A 16,559-nucleotide genomic window follows, 5' to 3' on the forward strand; every position below is an offset into this window, starting at 1 on the left:
TGTCCAAAAACATGAATGTTCGTATAAAATTGTCCATTCATAAAGCGCCTAAAACACCTACCTCCACGCTCCTACACTCCAGAGTGAGAGAAGAGTTTCCCATACGCAACAAGCACTCTAACGCGTCCTCTCAACTCCTCAAACACCTTTTTCACAATAACGCCCAATTCTCCCAAATTTGATCCAGCAAATATTAAGTAAGCTAGAAGTGTTTGTTCAAAAATCAGATTCCGGTGCCCCAGACCAGACCAACTTAATGAGAGTCTTGGGGATGAGACCTGAAGCTCTCCAAACGGTTCTTTCCTCGCTAAAGTTTGAAAACGACGAGGGACCCCTACACACACTCCAAACTCTCCCCCACAACTCCCACCACTCCCAACTGACTCAACCCCACCCACCAGCGGGAAACGCTACCGCCCGGCTCCCGTGCGGTCTCAGAACGCCCCCACCTTTCTTGGGGTCCAATCCCAAACCCGTAGCCCGCTCCTCCGGGGTCCCCAGCTCCTCATTCCCAGCCCCACACCCCAAACCTTCTTCCTCACTTCTTCAGATCGCTGCTAAAGAGGCCAAAGGCGCCGGAGGGGGAAATGGTCGAGGTCGCCTCCTGACCCAGCTCCGTCGCCTCCCCTCCGCCGGACTGCTCACTGTAAGCGAAGCTGTTGCTGGACATTGCTGCGGTGCTGGCTGGGGTCGGGTTGGTCCTGCCGGGGCTTCTCCCCGAAGAGCTCCTGTCCCGAGGACGCGGAACAAAACTAGTTCTCGAGCGGAGGGGCGCTAGCTAGCGCTTCCGGACTCGTCACGGCTCCCTTAGACGACCTGGCGGCCCACCCCCTGCGCATGCCCAGTGTGCAGGCAGGCCGGAGCCCACCCCTCCCAGGCCTTGACTGGATTTGCCTTCTCCGGGTTTTTGAGGTGGTTGAGTGGCTTGGTCCCAGGCGGTGCGGAAGGGAGTCGGTGGGCGGAACCAGAAGGGCCTCCCGGCTTTTAAAGTTTTTCGGAGAGAAATGCCCATTGTATCGAATTTGATCCCTTCAGGAGGTTTCCCCACCCGGGACACTTTTACTTGATTCCTTTAGTAAACCAATAGCTTTCAGATTTCTTCTGAAATGCCATTTAACACACCTGATCAAGTGTCCTAAATGTAAGACGATCGCTTTTCCTTTCGTGGGCTGGTTTCTGCTCCACTTCCTCCTGCCAGCATTGCCTTACTTTCACAGCCGTCCCACGCAAGCCCTTTCCCTAAAGGCTGTGCCTTTGAGAATCCATTGAGAAGGGTTCGTTCCAGTGAAAGGTTTGAACGAAAATCCAGGGCCAGCAATTCCCAGGGGCTAAAGGAGCGCTTCCTACTGGCCTCTGACCACCAAAAATAAAATCAAATAGAGCCACCTCGGGCGCCAGGTGTACTGTATTATCTGGACACGTCTTTACTTCTTGCTTTCCCACTGTCAGCACTCTCTAACATCTGCTAGGGAGCTAACGCTGAATGTTGCCTGGCCTCAGAGTAGCACTTGGTAAAGACTCTTGCTGGCATAAGGTCCCCCAGGATGCCAGCTCAGAGAGGTTTCAGAGCCTTCCCAACCTTTCCCTATTCTTTCCCCCTCTAAGTTAGCCTTAAGACCCAAAGGCCAGAAACAGTTAGGATCTAGTGAAACACAAATTGGGGCCCAGCCCCTCTAGGAGGAGGGTGGAGCCTGTTCAAGGATCAACTCCTCAAAAGGCCACGCAGAAAATAATGAAATACCACTGCACACCTGCTAAAATAAAACCTGGAAGACTTAAAAACTCTAAATGTGACAGATAGGAACTCTCACTCATCACTCGCAGGAATGCAAAGTGGTACAACCATTTGGAAGATACTTTGTCAGTTTCTCATAAAATTAAAAATATTCCAACTATATAATTCAGCAATACCAATCCTTGATATTTGCGGGGGTTAAAAATATGCCCACCCCAAAACCTGCACATGGATGCTTATAAAAGCATTATTCATAATTACCAAAACTTGGAAGCAACCAAAATGTCCTTCAGTGGGTGAGTGGATGAGTAAACTGTGATCTATCCAGACAATGTAATATTCCTCAGCACTTCAAAGGATATGAGGTATCAAGCCAAGAAAAGACCTAGAGGAAACTTAAACGCACATTACTAAGTAAGAGAAGCAAATCTGAAAAGGCAACCTACTATATGATTCCAACTGTATAACATTCTGGAAAAGGCAAATTATGGAGACAGTAAAAAAAAATAGTTGTCAGGAGTTGGAGAAGGGAGAGGGATGAATAAGCAGAGCACAGAGGATTCTTAGGACAATGAAAATACCCTGTCTGATACCATAATGATGGATACATGTCATTATACATTTGTCCAAGCCCATAGAATATATAACAACGAGGGGCACCTGGGGGCTCAGTGGATTAAGCATCATAATCTTGATTTGGACTCAGGTCATTATCTCACAGCGGTGAAAATGAGCCTTGTCCGGCTCCACACCTAGTGGTGTGGGATTCTGTCTCCCTCTGTCTGCCCCTCTTCTGCTCCATACACAGCTCTCTCTCTCTCAAAACAAAAACAAAAACAACACTATAAAACACCAAGAGTGAACCCAAATGGGAACTATGGACTTTGGGTGATAATGATGTGTCAACGCAAGTCATCAGTTGCACCAAATGTACTACTTTGTTGAGGATGTTCATGATGGAAATGTTATGCATGTGTGGGGGTAAGAGGTGTGTGGGAAATCTCTGTACTTTCCTCTCCATTTTGCTGTGAACCTTAAAATGCTCCAAATAAAGTCTTAATTTAACAAATGAAAATTAATTTAAAAAATAAAGGTGGCACTGTTACTGTGAAATACCCATGACCAAGACCCAGTCTTTAGGTGGAGAGGAGGAAGCATCCTCCAAACCTCACAGTCTGGTCAAAACTTGACAGGTTTGGGGGCATCTGGGTGGCTTACTTGGTTAAGCATCCGATTTCGGCTCAGGTCATGAACTAGCAGTTCCACGGGTTCAAGCCCCCCATCAGGCTCTGTGCTGACAGCTCAGAGCCTGGAGCCTGTTCAGATTCTGTCTCCCTCTCTCTCTGGCCCTCCCCTGCTTGCACTGTCTCTTTTTTCCTCTCAAAAGTAAAGAAACATTAAAAAAAAAACTTGACAGGTTTTGGGGTGCCTGGGTAGCTCAGTTGGTAGCTCCAACTCTTGATTTCAGCTCAGGTCATGATCTCACAGTGTGTGAATGGGGCTCTGTGCCAACAGCACAGAGTCTATTGGGATCCTCTCTTTTCCTCTCTCTGCCCCTTGCCTGCTCTTTCTCTCTCCCAAAATAAATAAATGAACATTTTTTTAAAGTGACGGGTTTTTATTTCAGCTGTTAAAATGATGAAGTTTATGGGGCGCCTGGGTGGCTCAGTCGGTTGGGCATCCAACTTCGGCTCAGGTCATGATCTGGCGGTTCCTGAGTTTGAACCCCACGTAGAGCTCTGTGCTGACAGCTCGGAGCCTGGAGCCTATTTCGGATTCCATGTCTCCCTCTCCCTGCCCCTCCCCCACTCATGCTGTGTGTGTGTGTGTGTGTGTGTGTGTGTGTGTGTGTGTCTCAAAATAAATAAACATTAAAAAATTTTTTTAAATGATGAAATTTATTATTTTATTGATGATACTGGTCAATTTATGGAATGTTACCTATTGCTAATTATTCATGATGATGATAATGGTGGTAATAATTATAGATGTACTTAATAGATGGCTTAATATGTACTAAGCATGTAAGAGATTTACATATACAGTATAATTCATTTAATAGTAAAAGAAGCTAGCTTTGGTTTCCTTTATCTATAAAATGAGGACACTGATAAATACATACCTTAGAGAACCTCTGGCATATATATCTGGGTGTAGAATATCTTGAATGTAGATTACTGAATAGCCACTTAAAATTCTCTTAATTTATTTAAGAATTTTAGATGGCCCTAATCTCAGACACAAAGGTTTAAGTTATACAAAATGATCTTGTTCTACTTTTTCTCATATTCCTAATACATTGAATATTTTGATTTGGTCCTAGGTTTTGGAAAAAGGTTAAGTAGCTAGGTAATATGTTTAGCAAGAGAGGCACTGCTGAAGGACGGGTCCACTGGAAATCTCTTCCATTATGCCCCGTGTCTTAGGCTCACTTACAAAGTCAGTAAATATAACGTTCTTTTCTGCCATATTGTTTTCACTGAGAGAACAACAGCCAGATCCAGGTTTGAACCCCAACTACGTCACTAGCTAAGATCTACGTAAGCAGGCAAGTTATTAACCTTTCTGAGACTTAAAGCCTCTAAAATTTATTAATTCTTATTCTTATTTAAAAAATAACTCTTGGGACACCTGGATGGCTCATTCGGTTAAGCATCCGACTTCCACTCAGGTCATGATCTCATGGTTCGTGGGTTCGAGCCCCAGGTCGGGCTCTGTGCTGACAGCTCAGAGACTGGAGCCTGCTTTGGATTCTGTGTCTCCCTCTCTCTCTGCTCCTCCCCTGCTACTGCTCTCTCAAAAATAAATAAACATATTTAAAAATTTTAATACTAAATAAATACATACATAAATAAAAATAAATTTATAACTCTTTTTGGGGTGCCTGGGTGGCTCAGTTGGTTGAGCGTCTGACTCCTGATTTTGGCGCAGATCATGATCTTACAGTTTGTGAATTCCAGCCCCAAGTCGGGCTGTGTGCTTACAGGGTGGAACCTGCTTGGGATTCTCTCCCTCTCTCTCTGCCCCTCCCCTGCTCGTGTTCTCTCTCTCTCAAAATAAATTTTAAAAAATAAAAATAAAATTCTTTTTTTAAAAAAGGAAAAGAAAATAATATTTTCAGAATACTGTTCCAGGTAGCAGTTAAACTACCTAACTTCTTTTGTAGTTTTGTCAACTACCTAACTTCTTTTGTAACATTTGGATTTGCCCCTAAATGTTGAAATTATTAAGTGTTGTATACTCACATACTCTCTTAGACACCAAAAAGTACTCTCTAGGGGCACCTGGGTGGCTCAGTCAGTTGAATATCCAACTTTTGCTCAGGTCATGATCTCATGGTTCATGTGTTTGAGCCCTGCATCGAGCTCTGTGCTGACTGCTCAAAGCCTGGAGCCTGTTTCACATTCTGTGTCTCCCTCTCTCTCTGCCCCTCCCTTGCTCACATGCTGTCTGTCTCTGTCTCTCTCGCAAAAATAAGTAAACATTAAAAAAATAAAAATAAAACTACTCTCTAATTGGGGTGCCTAAATGGGCCAGTCAGTTAAGCATCTGGCTCTTGACTTCAGCTCAGGTGGTGATCTCACGGTTTGTGAGATTGAGCCCTGTGTCGGGCTCTGCACTGGCAGCAAGAAACCTGCTTGGGATTCTCTCTCTCCCTCTGCCCACCCACAATAAATAAATAAGGCTTAAAAAAAACTGTTCTCTGATTATTAAAGCTCTGAAATTATATTTATAGGCAGAGAGGAATCTGGATTTTTATTAATTCCGTTAACAAATGCCTATGGAACTTGTCTTGTGCATGGCACATTCTGGAGATCATGAAGGACACACACTTGAGGAAAAGCCAGGCCTTGTCCTCAAAGACATTTTAATAACAATAGAGGAGGGGCGCCTGGGTGGCTCAGTCGGTTAAGCAGCCGACTTCGGCTCAGGTCACGATCTTGCGGTCCGTGAGTTTGAGCCCCGCATCGGGCTCTGTGCTGACAGCTTAGAGCCTGGAGCCTGTTTCAGATTCTGTGTCTCCCTCTCTCTCTGCCCCTCCCCTGTTCATGCTCTGTCTCTCTCTGTCTCAAAAATAAATAAACGTTAAAAAAAATTAAAAATAATAATAATAATAATAATAATAATAATAGAGGAGATAATCCTCCATGTGAGTATATCTACTACTACAACACAGGCAGTAATGGTGAAAATATTTAATGTGAATATGTTAAAAGAGACTTAATTTTTCATTTTTTTGAATTATATTATATAATATCATTTATTCATATCTCATTGTTGTGTTCAATTATTTTATTAGGGGCCAGGCACTCTTTTAAGTGCTATGCATGTTATCAATTCATTCGATCTTCAGAGAATCGTGCGCGGTAGTTATCACTAGCATCCTCATTTCACAGGTGAAAAAATTGAGGAACTGGGCTTGAGACAAGTTACACAGCTAATAAATAGCAGAGCCTGACTTCAACCCTAGACCAGACCTCAGAGTCCACACTTCTAATTCTCTGCTATACCACTTACTCAAATAGTTGATTATATTTCTTGGAGATTGTGCCATATCAGTACATACAAACATTTTTTCTTTTTTATAGCTGCATAGCATTATGTTTTATGGCTATATTATACCTCATTAAACCAGCCCCCTATTGATGAACTTTTGATTTGTTTCTAATCTTTTGCTATTAAAAACTATGCTTCCATAAATAATTTGATGTTTATATATTTGTATTATACTGCTACCTGTGAGTCTCTGAAAGGTGAGTCAATAGCCATTACGGGACCCTAAAGTGGCACTGCTCCCATTATTACATCACCTTTGATAGATAACGGGTAGATTAGTAAGTATAGTGAGAGGTGAAAACAAATTGCAAACTGTGTAATAAAAGAAATCACATACAAGACAGTAACATTTGTACTAGATCTTAAAATATGGAAAAGTCAACTTACGCAGGTAAATGAAGTATATATAGACTTCATGGTAGTGAAACAATTGGAGCCATTTTTACAGACATTAGGATGACAGAGTAATTCTATATCTTAAGTGAATGTAGAGTTCTGAATGCTTCAAACCAAACAACATTGTTTTGGAGGATAATAGTTAAACGAAATCATGAAGTAGGCCCTACAAGAGTCAGACATAAATCCTCATGATACCATTAAAAATTTCCTAAAGCAGTGATGTACACACTAACGCATTCAAACGTGCTCATGCAGCTGGAGCTACAACGGTTGGTAGAATCACAGATGGAATGATAATGGAAGTCAAAAAGCAAAAGGGGATAAAGTAAAACCAAATGGCCTCCAATCGGGTGGCAAATCACTCACTTTTAAATCTTATAGTTCAGATCGGGGCGCCTGGGTGGCTCAGTCGGTTAAGCGTCCGACTTCAACTCAGGTCACGATCTCGCGGTCAGCGAGTTCCAGCCCCGCGTCGGGCTCTGGGCTGATGGCTCGGAGCCTGGAGCCTGCTTCCCATTCTGTGTCTCCCTCTCTCTCTGCCCCTCCCCCGTTGATGCTCTGTCTCTCTCTGTCTCAAAAATAAATAAACGTTAAAAAAATAAAAAATAAATAAATTCAGAATTCAACCCAAGGCCCATGTTTGAGGAAACTAATGGAAAATCTACTAGAAGTCATTCAAAAGGCACTGGAAAAGAAAACTGTATTTATAACAGAAAATATTTCAAATCACTTTAAAGTTCCATGTTAGCAGAATAGTTATGAGACAAATGGCAATACAACTTGAGGACATATCAGCCATTGAATGTTATAAAAATAAATACTAATTTTTTTTTTGTTTTAGAGAGCAAGAGTACAAGTGGTGGAGAGGGACAGAGGGAGAGAGAATCCCAAGCAAGCTCCACACTCAGCACAGAGCCTGATGTGGGGCTTGATCCCGCAACGCTGGGATCATGACCTGAGCCAAAATCAAGAGCTGGACGCTCAAGCAAGTGAGCTACTCAGGCATTCCTACTATTTTCTTAACCAAGCCTCTTTTTGTTGCAAGTAAAACAATACCCATCAAACCAACTTAACAAAAAATAAATGAATAAAATAGGATGTGGAGGAAGAGATTTATTGACAAGGGTTGCACTGCCCTCAGTGATGAATGGGTATAAGGACTCAAGTGGTACCACTAGGATTTCCTCCTCCATTTCTCAGTTCTTCTTTCTGTTTGTGTTGACTTTATTCACTTAAACTGTGGGTAAACGAAGAACATAACTGCAAGGAGCTTCACGGTACAACATCACAGTTTAGGAACCCACACAAAGTAGAACCTTTCCTCTAGCAAATTCTCAGAGGAATTTTCTTGGCCTAACTTGGGGGTCATGTACCTATCACTGACAGTAAGTATTGTGGCTGTGGAGATGAATTATTATGATGGCTTAGGACTGGGTCAGTTAGTCATACCTTGACAGAAGGAAGGACCCTAGAATCAAATGATTTGGGTAAGGGAGGCAGAGTTCCAGAATGGACCAAATAGACAATGTCTATGTCATACAACGGCAGTAAAAATGTTTATTACAAAATGTTAACTGAACATAGTAAAATCAAAATTATATCTATGTTGTGATTACAACTACAGAAAAATTTGAATTCCTGTTTACCTGGAGTAAAAGGAAAGCTCATAAATAAAACAAAAACCACTGCCCAAATAAGAACCATTTGACAGTGGTTCTTGACCAGAGGCAATTTTGTATCCCTCTATGCTCACCTCCACCCTGGGACATTTGGCAATGTCTGGAGACATTTTTGATTGTCACAAATGGAGAAGTGTTACAAGCATCCAATACTGCTAAACATCCTACAATGCAGCTCCTCACAACAAAGGATTATCTAGCCCAAAATACCAATAATGCTGCTATTGAGAAACCCTGGCAGAAGTGATTTGTCTTCTTTAAAAAGTTCTGTTGTTTACTCAATAGAAGGAAGGAGAAAATGGAAGGAAAAGAAAGGTGGTTATAGAGAAGATGACGAAAGAATCAGGGACACAGGATATTGAAAATCAAGACACCTTATCTCTAGTCCCATCTTTCTAATTAACTGCTGGTGTGACCTTGGCAAATCACAGACTCTTTGAGTTTATGGTTTCCTCACTGGTGATATAAGGAATCAAGCTAGTTAACTTGCCTCTGAAGTTCTTCCAGCTCAAAAATTCTAACATTTTCTTGGATAGTTAAGGAGACCCAGGAAACAATAATCAAATTTTAATGATCTGTGTGTTCACAGTAGTTTTAAATCCTGGCATTCCTTGCTTTTATGGACACATCATAGGGTTTCTTCTTTTAATCAGCATTTTTGGTATAAAATGAGTCACACTGGGGCACCTGGATGTGTCAGTCGGTCAAACGTCTGACCCTTGATTTTGGTGCAGGCCATGATCTCATGGTTTTTGATCAAGCCCACATCAGGCTCTGTTCAGGCAGCACGGGGACTGCTTGGTATACTCTCTCCCTCTCTCTCTGCCCCTCCCCCGCTTGCGTGTGCTCTCTCTTTCTCTCAAAATAAATAAATAAACATTTAAAAATATATTAAAATGAATCACATTGCTAAACTAAAGAATTTAGGCCCAATATTTAGGCTCTTTCCCAGGCACTGGCAACAGAAAGCAGTAATACACAGTCCATTTACCAGTGTTCTTTTTTTCAAAATTCTAATTTTTTTATTAAGAAAGAACACATAACTCTGGACTCTTCAAAAAATTCTATGGTATGAGTGTAAAGAGGCAAGGGAAACACTTTCAAATAAAAGAGACTAAAGGGAAAAAGCCAAATGCAACGTGTGAAATTTGATTGGATCCTGGATTTAAAACAAAAACACCAGCCGAAACGATATCTTTGAGACAATTAGAGAAATGTGAATATGGACTGTATGTTAGATGATATTATTGAATTAATGTCACCTTTTCAGGTATCGTAATGGTATTGTGGTTATGTAGGATAAAGTCCTTGTTTTTAGGATATGCACATGGGAACATTGATGGGTCAAATGTGATGGTATATGTAACTTACTTTCAAGTGGATCAGTAAAAGCAAGTCTCAAAAATATATATATATACATATATATGTATATATATATATATGTATATGTATATACACACACACACACACATATATATACACTGTGTGCATGCATATACACAGTAGATACCACATATATACATTATATATATATATATATATGAAAAAAATGTGGCAAAATGTTAATATTTGGTGAATCCAGGTAAAGAGTATACATGTATGTATTAACTGTTCTTTCAACTTTTCTAGAAGTTTGAAAATTTATTGTGAAAACAAAAGGAATAAAGAAAAACCACTATATTTAGAATCCCAAGCTTGTAAAAGCTTTTAAAGTTCTAACAAACTTCTTCAATGTACCTAACTGAGAATAGATTGCTGTATGAATTGGAAAGCCTCAAATGACCTGCTTTACCCACATAAACTGCTGATCTGTGGTAGAGCACATTATGTTGTGATACCACTAATATCATTGATAAGGAAAACGAGTTATTAACTTACAATCAAATGTGATTATAAAAGAAATTTGATAGTCACGTAAGGCTTTATTACCAAGTAAACAAAATAAACAAGAAAGATACACTTATGGCATTTTCCTAGGGAAGGCATTTACCCAATAATCCCCATTACTTACTTTCATATGACCAACTTGGAAGGGACAAAATTATTTTCCCTCACTTTTCTCAAATTCAAGCATTGAAAATCAATGTAAAACATCTCAAGATATCAAGTACCTTTTTATACTAATATAGGATTAGTACTAACGTACACTATATTAGAAAACTTGGACCTTGTACATGATGTCTACATCATGGAAATGTTAAATCGGTTTTCACATATAAAACTGATTTAGAAATACATCAGGGGAGGGGTGCTTGGGTGGCTCAGTCAGTTAAGCGTCTGACTTCAGCTCAGGTCATGATCTCATGGCTGGTGGGTTCGAGCTCCATGTCGGGCTCTGTGCTGACAACTCAGAGCCTGGAGCCTACTTCAGGCTCTGTGTCTCCCTCTCTCTCTGCACGTTTCCTGCTCTCTCTTTTTCCCAAAAAAATAAATAAACATTAAAAATTTGGGGAAAAAAAAAGAAATACATCAGGAGCATAGAATACATTATAATTTCAGCACTATTTATCTTCCAGGTTAGTTATGAAGAGAGGAAGGTGAGATACTATGGTCCGCTAAGGCAAGTCCATCATCCTATTCAATAGAGGATTTCTTGAAGCCAAAGACATTGAGACTCTGTCCTCTAGTGTAGCAGCTGGAGCAATACAGTGCTACAAGTGATAGTCAGACTGCCAGTCACTTTCAGAGAGGGACTTGAACTGCTCTTCCAAGTCATCCAAATAAAATGCACAGAGAATTAGTGTTTTATCCTCTAGGGATCAATGGATTTCACTCCGTGCAGAAAGGTAACTACTGACACCTGTACCATCTTTCAAAACTTATGTGTATCTCTTAGCAAAGGTAGAAGGTGGAATTTATTTTAACATAACTGAGTCCAATATCACTCCCCTATGTGTCCCCACTGAATGATTCTAATAAATCACAGGATCAAATAAATTATTTTCAACTAACTTAAACGAACTGGAATGTCTCCATTTAGATTATAAATTTCTCAAGGGCAAGGACTGTATCTTACACCTCTTGATGTCTCTACCTAGCACAGTGCCCTAGAGAGTCAGTAAATGCTATTGGTGATCATGTTTGCAACCATGATGATGTTGATGATAATTTCTTGCAATAAAAATAAAGGAAATTGCTAAATCTATCAGCCCAGTGGAATTTTTGGAAGATAATAAAGTTCTTTATAATTATTTATATTACCTGCATAAGATTCTATTGTTTGAAGAGTTTAGCGAAGGTTATAAAATTTAATTAACTCAAAGAGAGTGAAGAATACTTGAGAAGATTTTATTTTCCCTTCATAATTGCAATCGATATGATAAAATTGTCCTCAAGCAGTCATTCCTGTCACATTAGCATATACGGTTAGTCTGAAGTCCCAAATGATATATTCTCCCGTTGTTCCATGTTTCTTGACTGTTAAGGTTAATAGAAAGGGCCTGCCTTCATTAGAATAAAATTGTACTAAAAATACAATCTGACCCAATTAGTAAAAGAAGCTTTTGTCTGATATAAGTGATAATTCCAGTTGTAGGCAGCAGAGGTAGTTGTTTTCACAGAAAACACAAGGTACTAATTGTTCATATTTACATTTCTCTCCTAATCTTAATTTCAAATGTTAAAATCTTATAAATTATTGATGTTAAGTATGAACATTCCTTCTCTCTCTCCTTTTTTTTTCTTTCTTCACCAAGTATGTTTTGCTGTACAGGTCAACATTAGCAATTATTTTTTTGTTTATTCAGTTTTTAACTCTCTAATTGAGGTCTTCAATTACTATGACAAGCATAAATATCCCAGGGTGGGCACTATTCTAATCACACCACTATTGAAAATAACTGTCTCTTGTTGCTCTTGTAAGAAGATTTTAAATTAAGTTTAACAAACATTTATTGAATAATCACAACGTACAAAGTACACAAGAGGTTTAAAGCAAGAGTCTGTGGATAATGAATATAAGATAGTCACCTCTGAAAACTATTTAACTCCAAATCTTCTCTGTCTTAGGGCCGTAGTGTCCTGAGATAAGACACTAGTGTCAACATTTAAATGGACAAGGCCAAACCATGTTGACCTATTTACTACCTTCTTTCTCCCCCACTAATGTTCTTGCTGGAGCAGTTAGCTCTGCTTAATGCATAATCAGTGGTGCTCTGGGTGAATTTTTAAACTATTTTTACCTTCAATATCTCCAACAGTAAAATGAAGATAATCGTGTGAACTTTAGCAAATTATAGTGTCAACAAATGAGATGGAATGTGAAAGTATCTCTACAATGACTGGCACCTATAGATGCTCAATAGTTCTTTTTCTCTTTCTAAATGTCTCCCAACAGCACATTTACCAGATTGGAATGTCAACAATTTGGAGCACAAGGGGGTAGGGCAAAGATAAATGATAATGTTAAGCTGATGCCAGCGATAATTTTAGCTGCTACCATTAAGATTCTGACTTTGAAGCTTCAATGCCAGATAATTTATTCTATTTGTTTCATTTTTCCCTTGCTTCTCTCACTCGTCAGTCCCTGCTGTACTCTGAGAATCCCAACATACCAAGTTTATTTTCCCACTGAGTGCTCTCCTTTTATAAAGTTTAGCTGTTTAAAAAAGTTGGAGAGAAAACACAGCAAAGAACACAAACTTGATAAAGGAACAATTTAGATGGGTGCCTTGAGAGCAAACACAGGAATAACAGTAATAGCAATTTAATATATTTCATTTTTCTGATATGTCGAAAACTGGGCAAGATTCCTAAGAGAAAACAAACAACTTTAATCACTTTAAGTACGGTAAAAATCATTTTAAGACATTGCCAAAGAGTCAAAAGATGTGGTCTTGCCCTACTAAACTAGGCTGTATTTGTTTTATCATATCCATGATGAATTGTAACATTTTTACACGCAATAGCAGATACATAAGTATGTGCTATCTTCGTATCTTTGAAGCCGTAGGCAAATCAGTAAGAATAGCCCTTTGTTTTGACTATCTTTAAAGAGAGGGAACAAATAAATAATTCAACCAAAAACTGGTGTCTGTTACACCGATCACGAGTTCAACTAAAAATAAATACAGGGGACCCTCACTGGCTTAGCCAGAAGAGCATATGACTCTTAGTCTTGGGGTCAGGAGTTTGAGCCCCATGTTGAATATAGAGGTTACTTAAATAAATACATAAAAACTTAAAAAAATAAATATAGAAAAATTTGTGGAATATACAACATGAAAGGTATATTGGGGCTATATTGGAGAAAATCTATGTCTTGTCATAAGTAAAGTAAAAGAATTCTACAAAAATTGAAGTAGCAAGGGTTAATGTAAGTATAAACTTTTGGCATATGTTTTTCAAAAACATACTTTCCTGGAATGTTTTTATTCAGTAAATTTTTTTTGTCTAACAAGATAATATTTTACAGTGAAAAACATATGACCTGATTTTATTTTTTCTGCTGAACTCAAGAGAATACAATTAAACCTAACAATTAGTAGAGTTCAGTAATACTAAAATAACTAAATAGCTGAAGTTGTATTGATTAATTATTCACGAAAATGTAATTTTGATGCTAATTTAACATTATTTGGTAAAGGGCTTAATTTCCCGCATAAAAATTATTATTTCCAATTAGAAAGTCTGACTCCAAATAATTTTGAATTTTCTTATGCAGTAGCAAAAAATTACTTGAAATGGCTGGAGGCAGAAATGGAATTACTCTCTGAGCCCAGCAAATCATAACATTTCAATATAGTCTAATGAGTAGAGTGAATCAGTAATGCAGAATCATTGTCAACTATTTCTGCTCTTCTCCCTGGCACTACAGTGAAGCACAGAGATCGGAATATTGAGCATTTCAGGCAAGAGCCAAGGTAATTTAAATTTTTATTGCTACATTTAGTCCTTGGCTTTAAACAAACCAAAAAAAGAACCCTTAAAAAAAGTAATTTACTAAATCATGGTACCAATCAAATCATGAACAATCAAAATTGCAATATTTGGCTTTCCTTAGGTTTCCTTTGTGTTGCTAAGTCATTTGACAAGTCTGACTGACAAGCAGTATTTTGCAGCAAAGAAATTCAAAATACTCTCTTGGCAAGGCTAAGGATAGGGGTATGTGTGGAGACTGAGTCTATCTTCTTATTTTGTAACTAGGATGCCTTTGCTGCATTTCCCTCTTGCTTTACTTGCCCTTGGGATGATTAACATTGGTTCCTAACTCCCAGTCCACAAGCTAATTAATTTGGTGAGGTTCGAATAAACCCGCTAGGCAGCTTGGGTCAATGGCCATCAAAAATTCTATGATTCCTTAGAGGAGCCATCAGTGAATCAAAATGTTGGTCATCAGGGTAACACACACACACACACACACACACACACACACACACACTGCAACAGTCATTTTTAAGCATAGCATAACCTTTGTCTCCAGTTGAAATCTTTTTTTTTTTAAACATGTTTTTGGTTTATTAAAAAACTTTATTTAAAAGCAATAAATTCTGTAGAACATAAAACAGGAGTATAAACGCATGTGGAGGAGGGTGGGAAGAGGACAGGGAGGAATCATATAGAGATGATTTTAAGCATTGAAAGAACAGTTAGACAAGATAATGTTGGAGTCTACTCTAGTTTGGGGAATTTAAGATTAATTCTTACCTTAATAAAAATAACCACTATAGTCATCACAATCTCAGAAGAGAAAATTAAATCTGGCTTATGATAAATTAAATCCAATGAAAACACAAAAGTTTTGTCATTGCTTTCACATTCACTTTTTATTCTGTCCTCTTTCATTTTCAGAAATAAATTCATATGAAGCAAATCTATAAAGGAGAGCAGTAGAGTTGAAAATTTCACGGAAAACCAGTAGTTTGACAAGTAAACTCATTGAGTTGAGACAAGTGTGAAACTCATTACAACCTGAATTTCTCACACGTCTCAGTTTCTCCTTCCTTTTAAACTTCCTAATAGAAAAAGTTCAATTCGCATTATTGGCAACTCCACTATTTGCCCTCACTTCCATCAAAAAATAGATAAATTAGAAATACCTCCTTTTCCACATTTATTTTAATCTAGAATGTTGAGGCCTCTCAGGATTTATTTTATGGTTTCTCAAAAGACCAAATCTTGGAAATCTCACTCTTAAATCCATGGGGAATATGTCTATTTCTACTTTATTTGGGCAAGTGAATTGAGAGGGAATGGAGTTTGATTTAATACTTGTTAAATTCTGTAGACTATGCATTAAAACTGTTGGAGAAATAGTAGTAAATACCACAATGAAGTTTGATTTTATTTCATATTGGAAGGTAATGTTGCTGACCAATGTATTATTTGTATATTAATGAAACTGGGAAAAATAAATTTTATAATCTCATCAGCCTTTATCAGCGGTATATTTTTATTTCTCTGATAAAACAGTTTTGCTAACTTCTTAAGGGCAGAAAAAAATGTCTTTTGAAATCATTAAATCGCTAACAAATCACAAATCACAAGTAAAATAATGGTGATTTATTGAGCACCTCTTTTGTGCCAGGTAATTTATATACATAGCTTTCTGTTATCATCAAACTGCATTTTATTTATGCCTGAGAAATTCAGTGCTTAGGGAGTTTTAGTTACCACTTTTCCAAGGTCACAGGAATGAAAATTTGCAGGCCCTGGATTCAAAGTCTGGTTTCTGTTACTCCATCCAGAACTCTTACCTACTATGTTATACTCCCTACAAAGCATGATGTGGCAGGGTCTGTTTTGCTTACCAAATTATCTATTTTCTCCCTGTTCCTTATTGTAACAGAAACTCAAATTTTAGCTGAACATGTTGCTCTGCTGTTGCTTTTCAGTTTCCCTTGCAGCTAACTATGAGCATGTGACAAAAAAGTAGATAAAATATGTAATAGGTAATATGAAAACAGTAGTTCATAGAACTTCTTCCTCCCTACACCACCCTTGCTTTACGAAATGTGGGTATGATGCCTGGAACTTTAGCAGCCGTCTTGACTTATCAGATGACGTTGAGGATGGATACCAAAGCTGGAGCTGGAAGAACATACCCTAATGTTCCCTAAGTACATCGTGGAGTTGCCACGCCATTTCTGGTCAGATCAAGAAGTAAACTTTCACCTCCTTGAAGCGAGGTGAATTAGTCCTGACTCTTAGACATAATACGTCATGCTCACTATCATTTTAGGGAATTAACT

General features: G+C 38.6%; 1 protein-coding gene across 6 annotated transcripts in view; it reads right to left on the reverse strand.

The window, feature by feature from the left end:
- AP3B1 (adaptor related protein complex 3 subunit beta 1) overlaps positions 1-804 on the reverse strand; it is a 261,344-nt gene extending 260,540 nt beyond the window's left edge. For 4 of the 6 annotated variants that reach the window (XM_042941852.1, XM_042941846.1, XM_042941856.1 and 1 more), the window contains exon 1: positions 543-804. In XM_042941852.1, the coding sequence (XP_042797786.1) occupies positions 543-670 (128 nt within the window). In that variant the 5' untranslated portion in view covers positions 671-804. The remainder of the gene's footprint in view (positions 1-542) is intronic. The other 2 variants (XM_042941819.1, XM_042941809.1) reach the window with 1 other exon arrangement.
- Between the last annotated feature and the right edge of the window lie 15,755 nt (positions 805-16,559).

The sequence above is a fragment of the Panthera leo genome, chromosome A1 (assembly GCF_018350215.1).
Source record: "Panthera leo isolate Ple1 chromosome A1, P.leo_Ple1_pat1.1, whole genome shotgun sequence".
NCBI lineage: Eukaryota > Metazoa > Chordata > Mammalia > Carnivora > Felidae > Panthera > Panthera leo.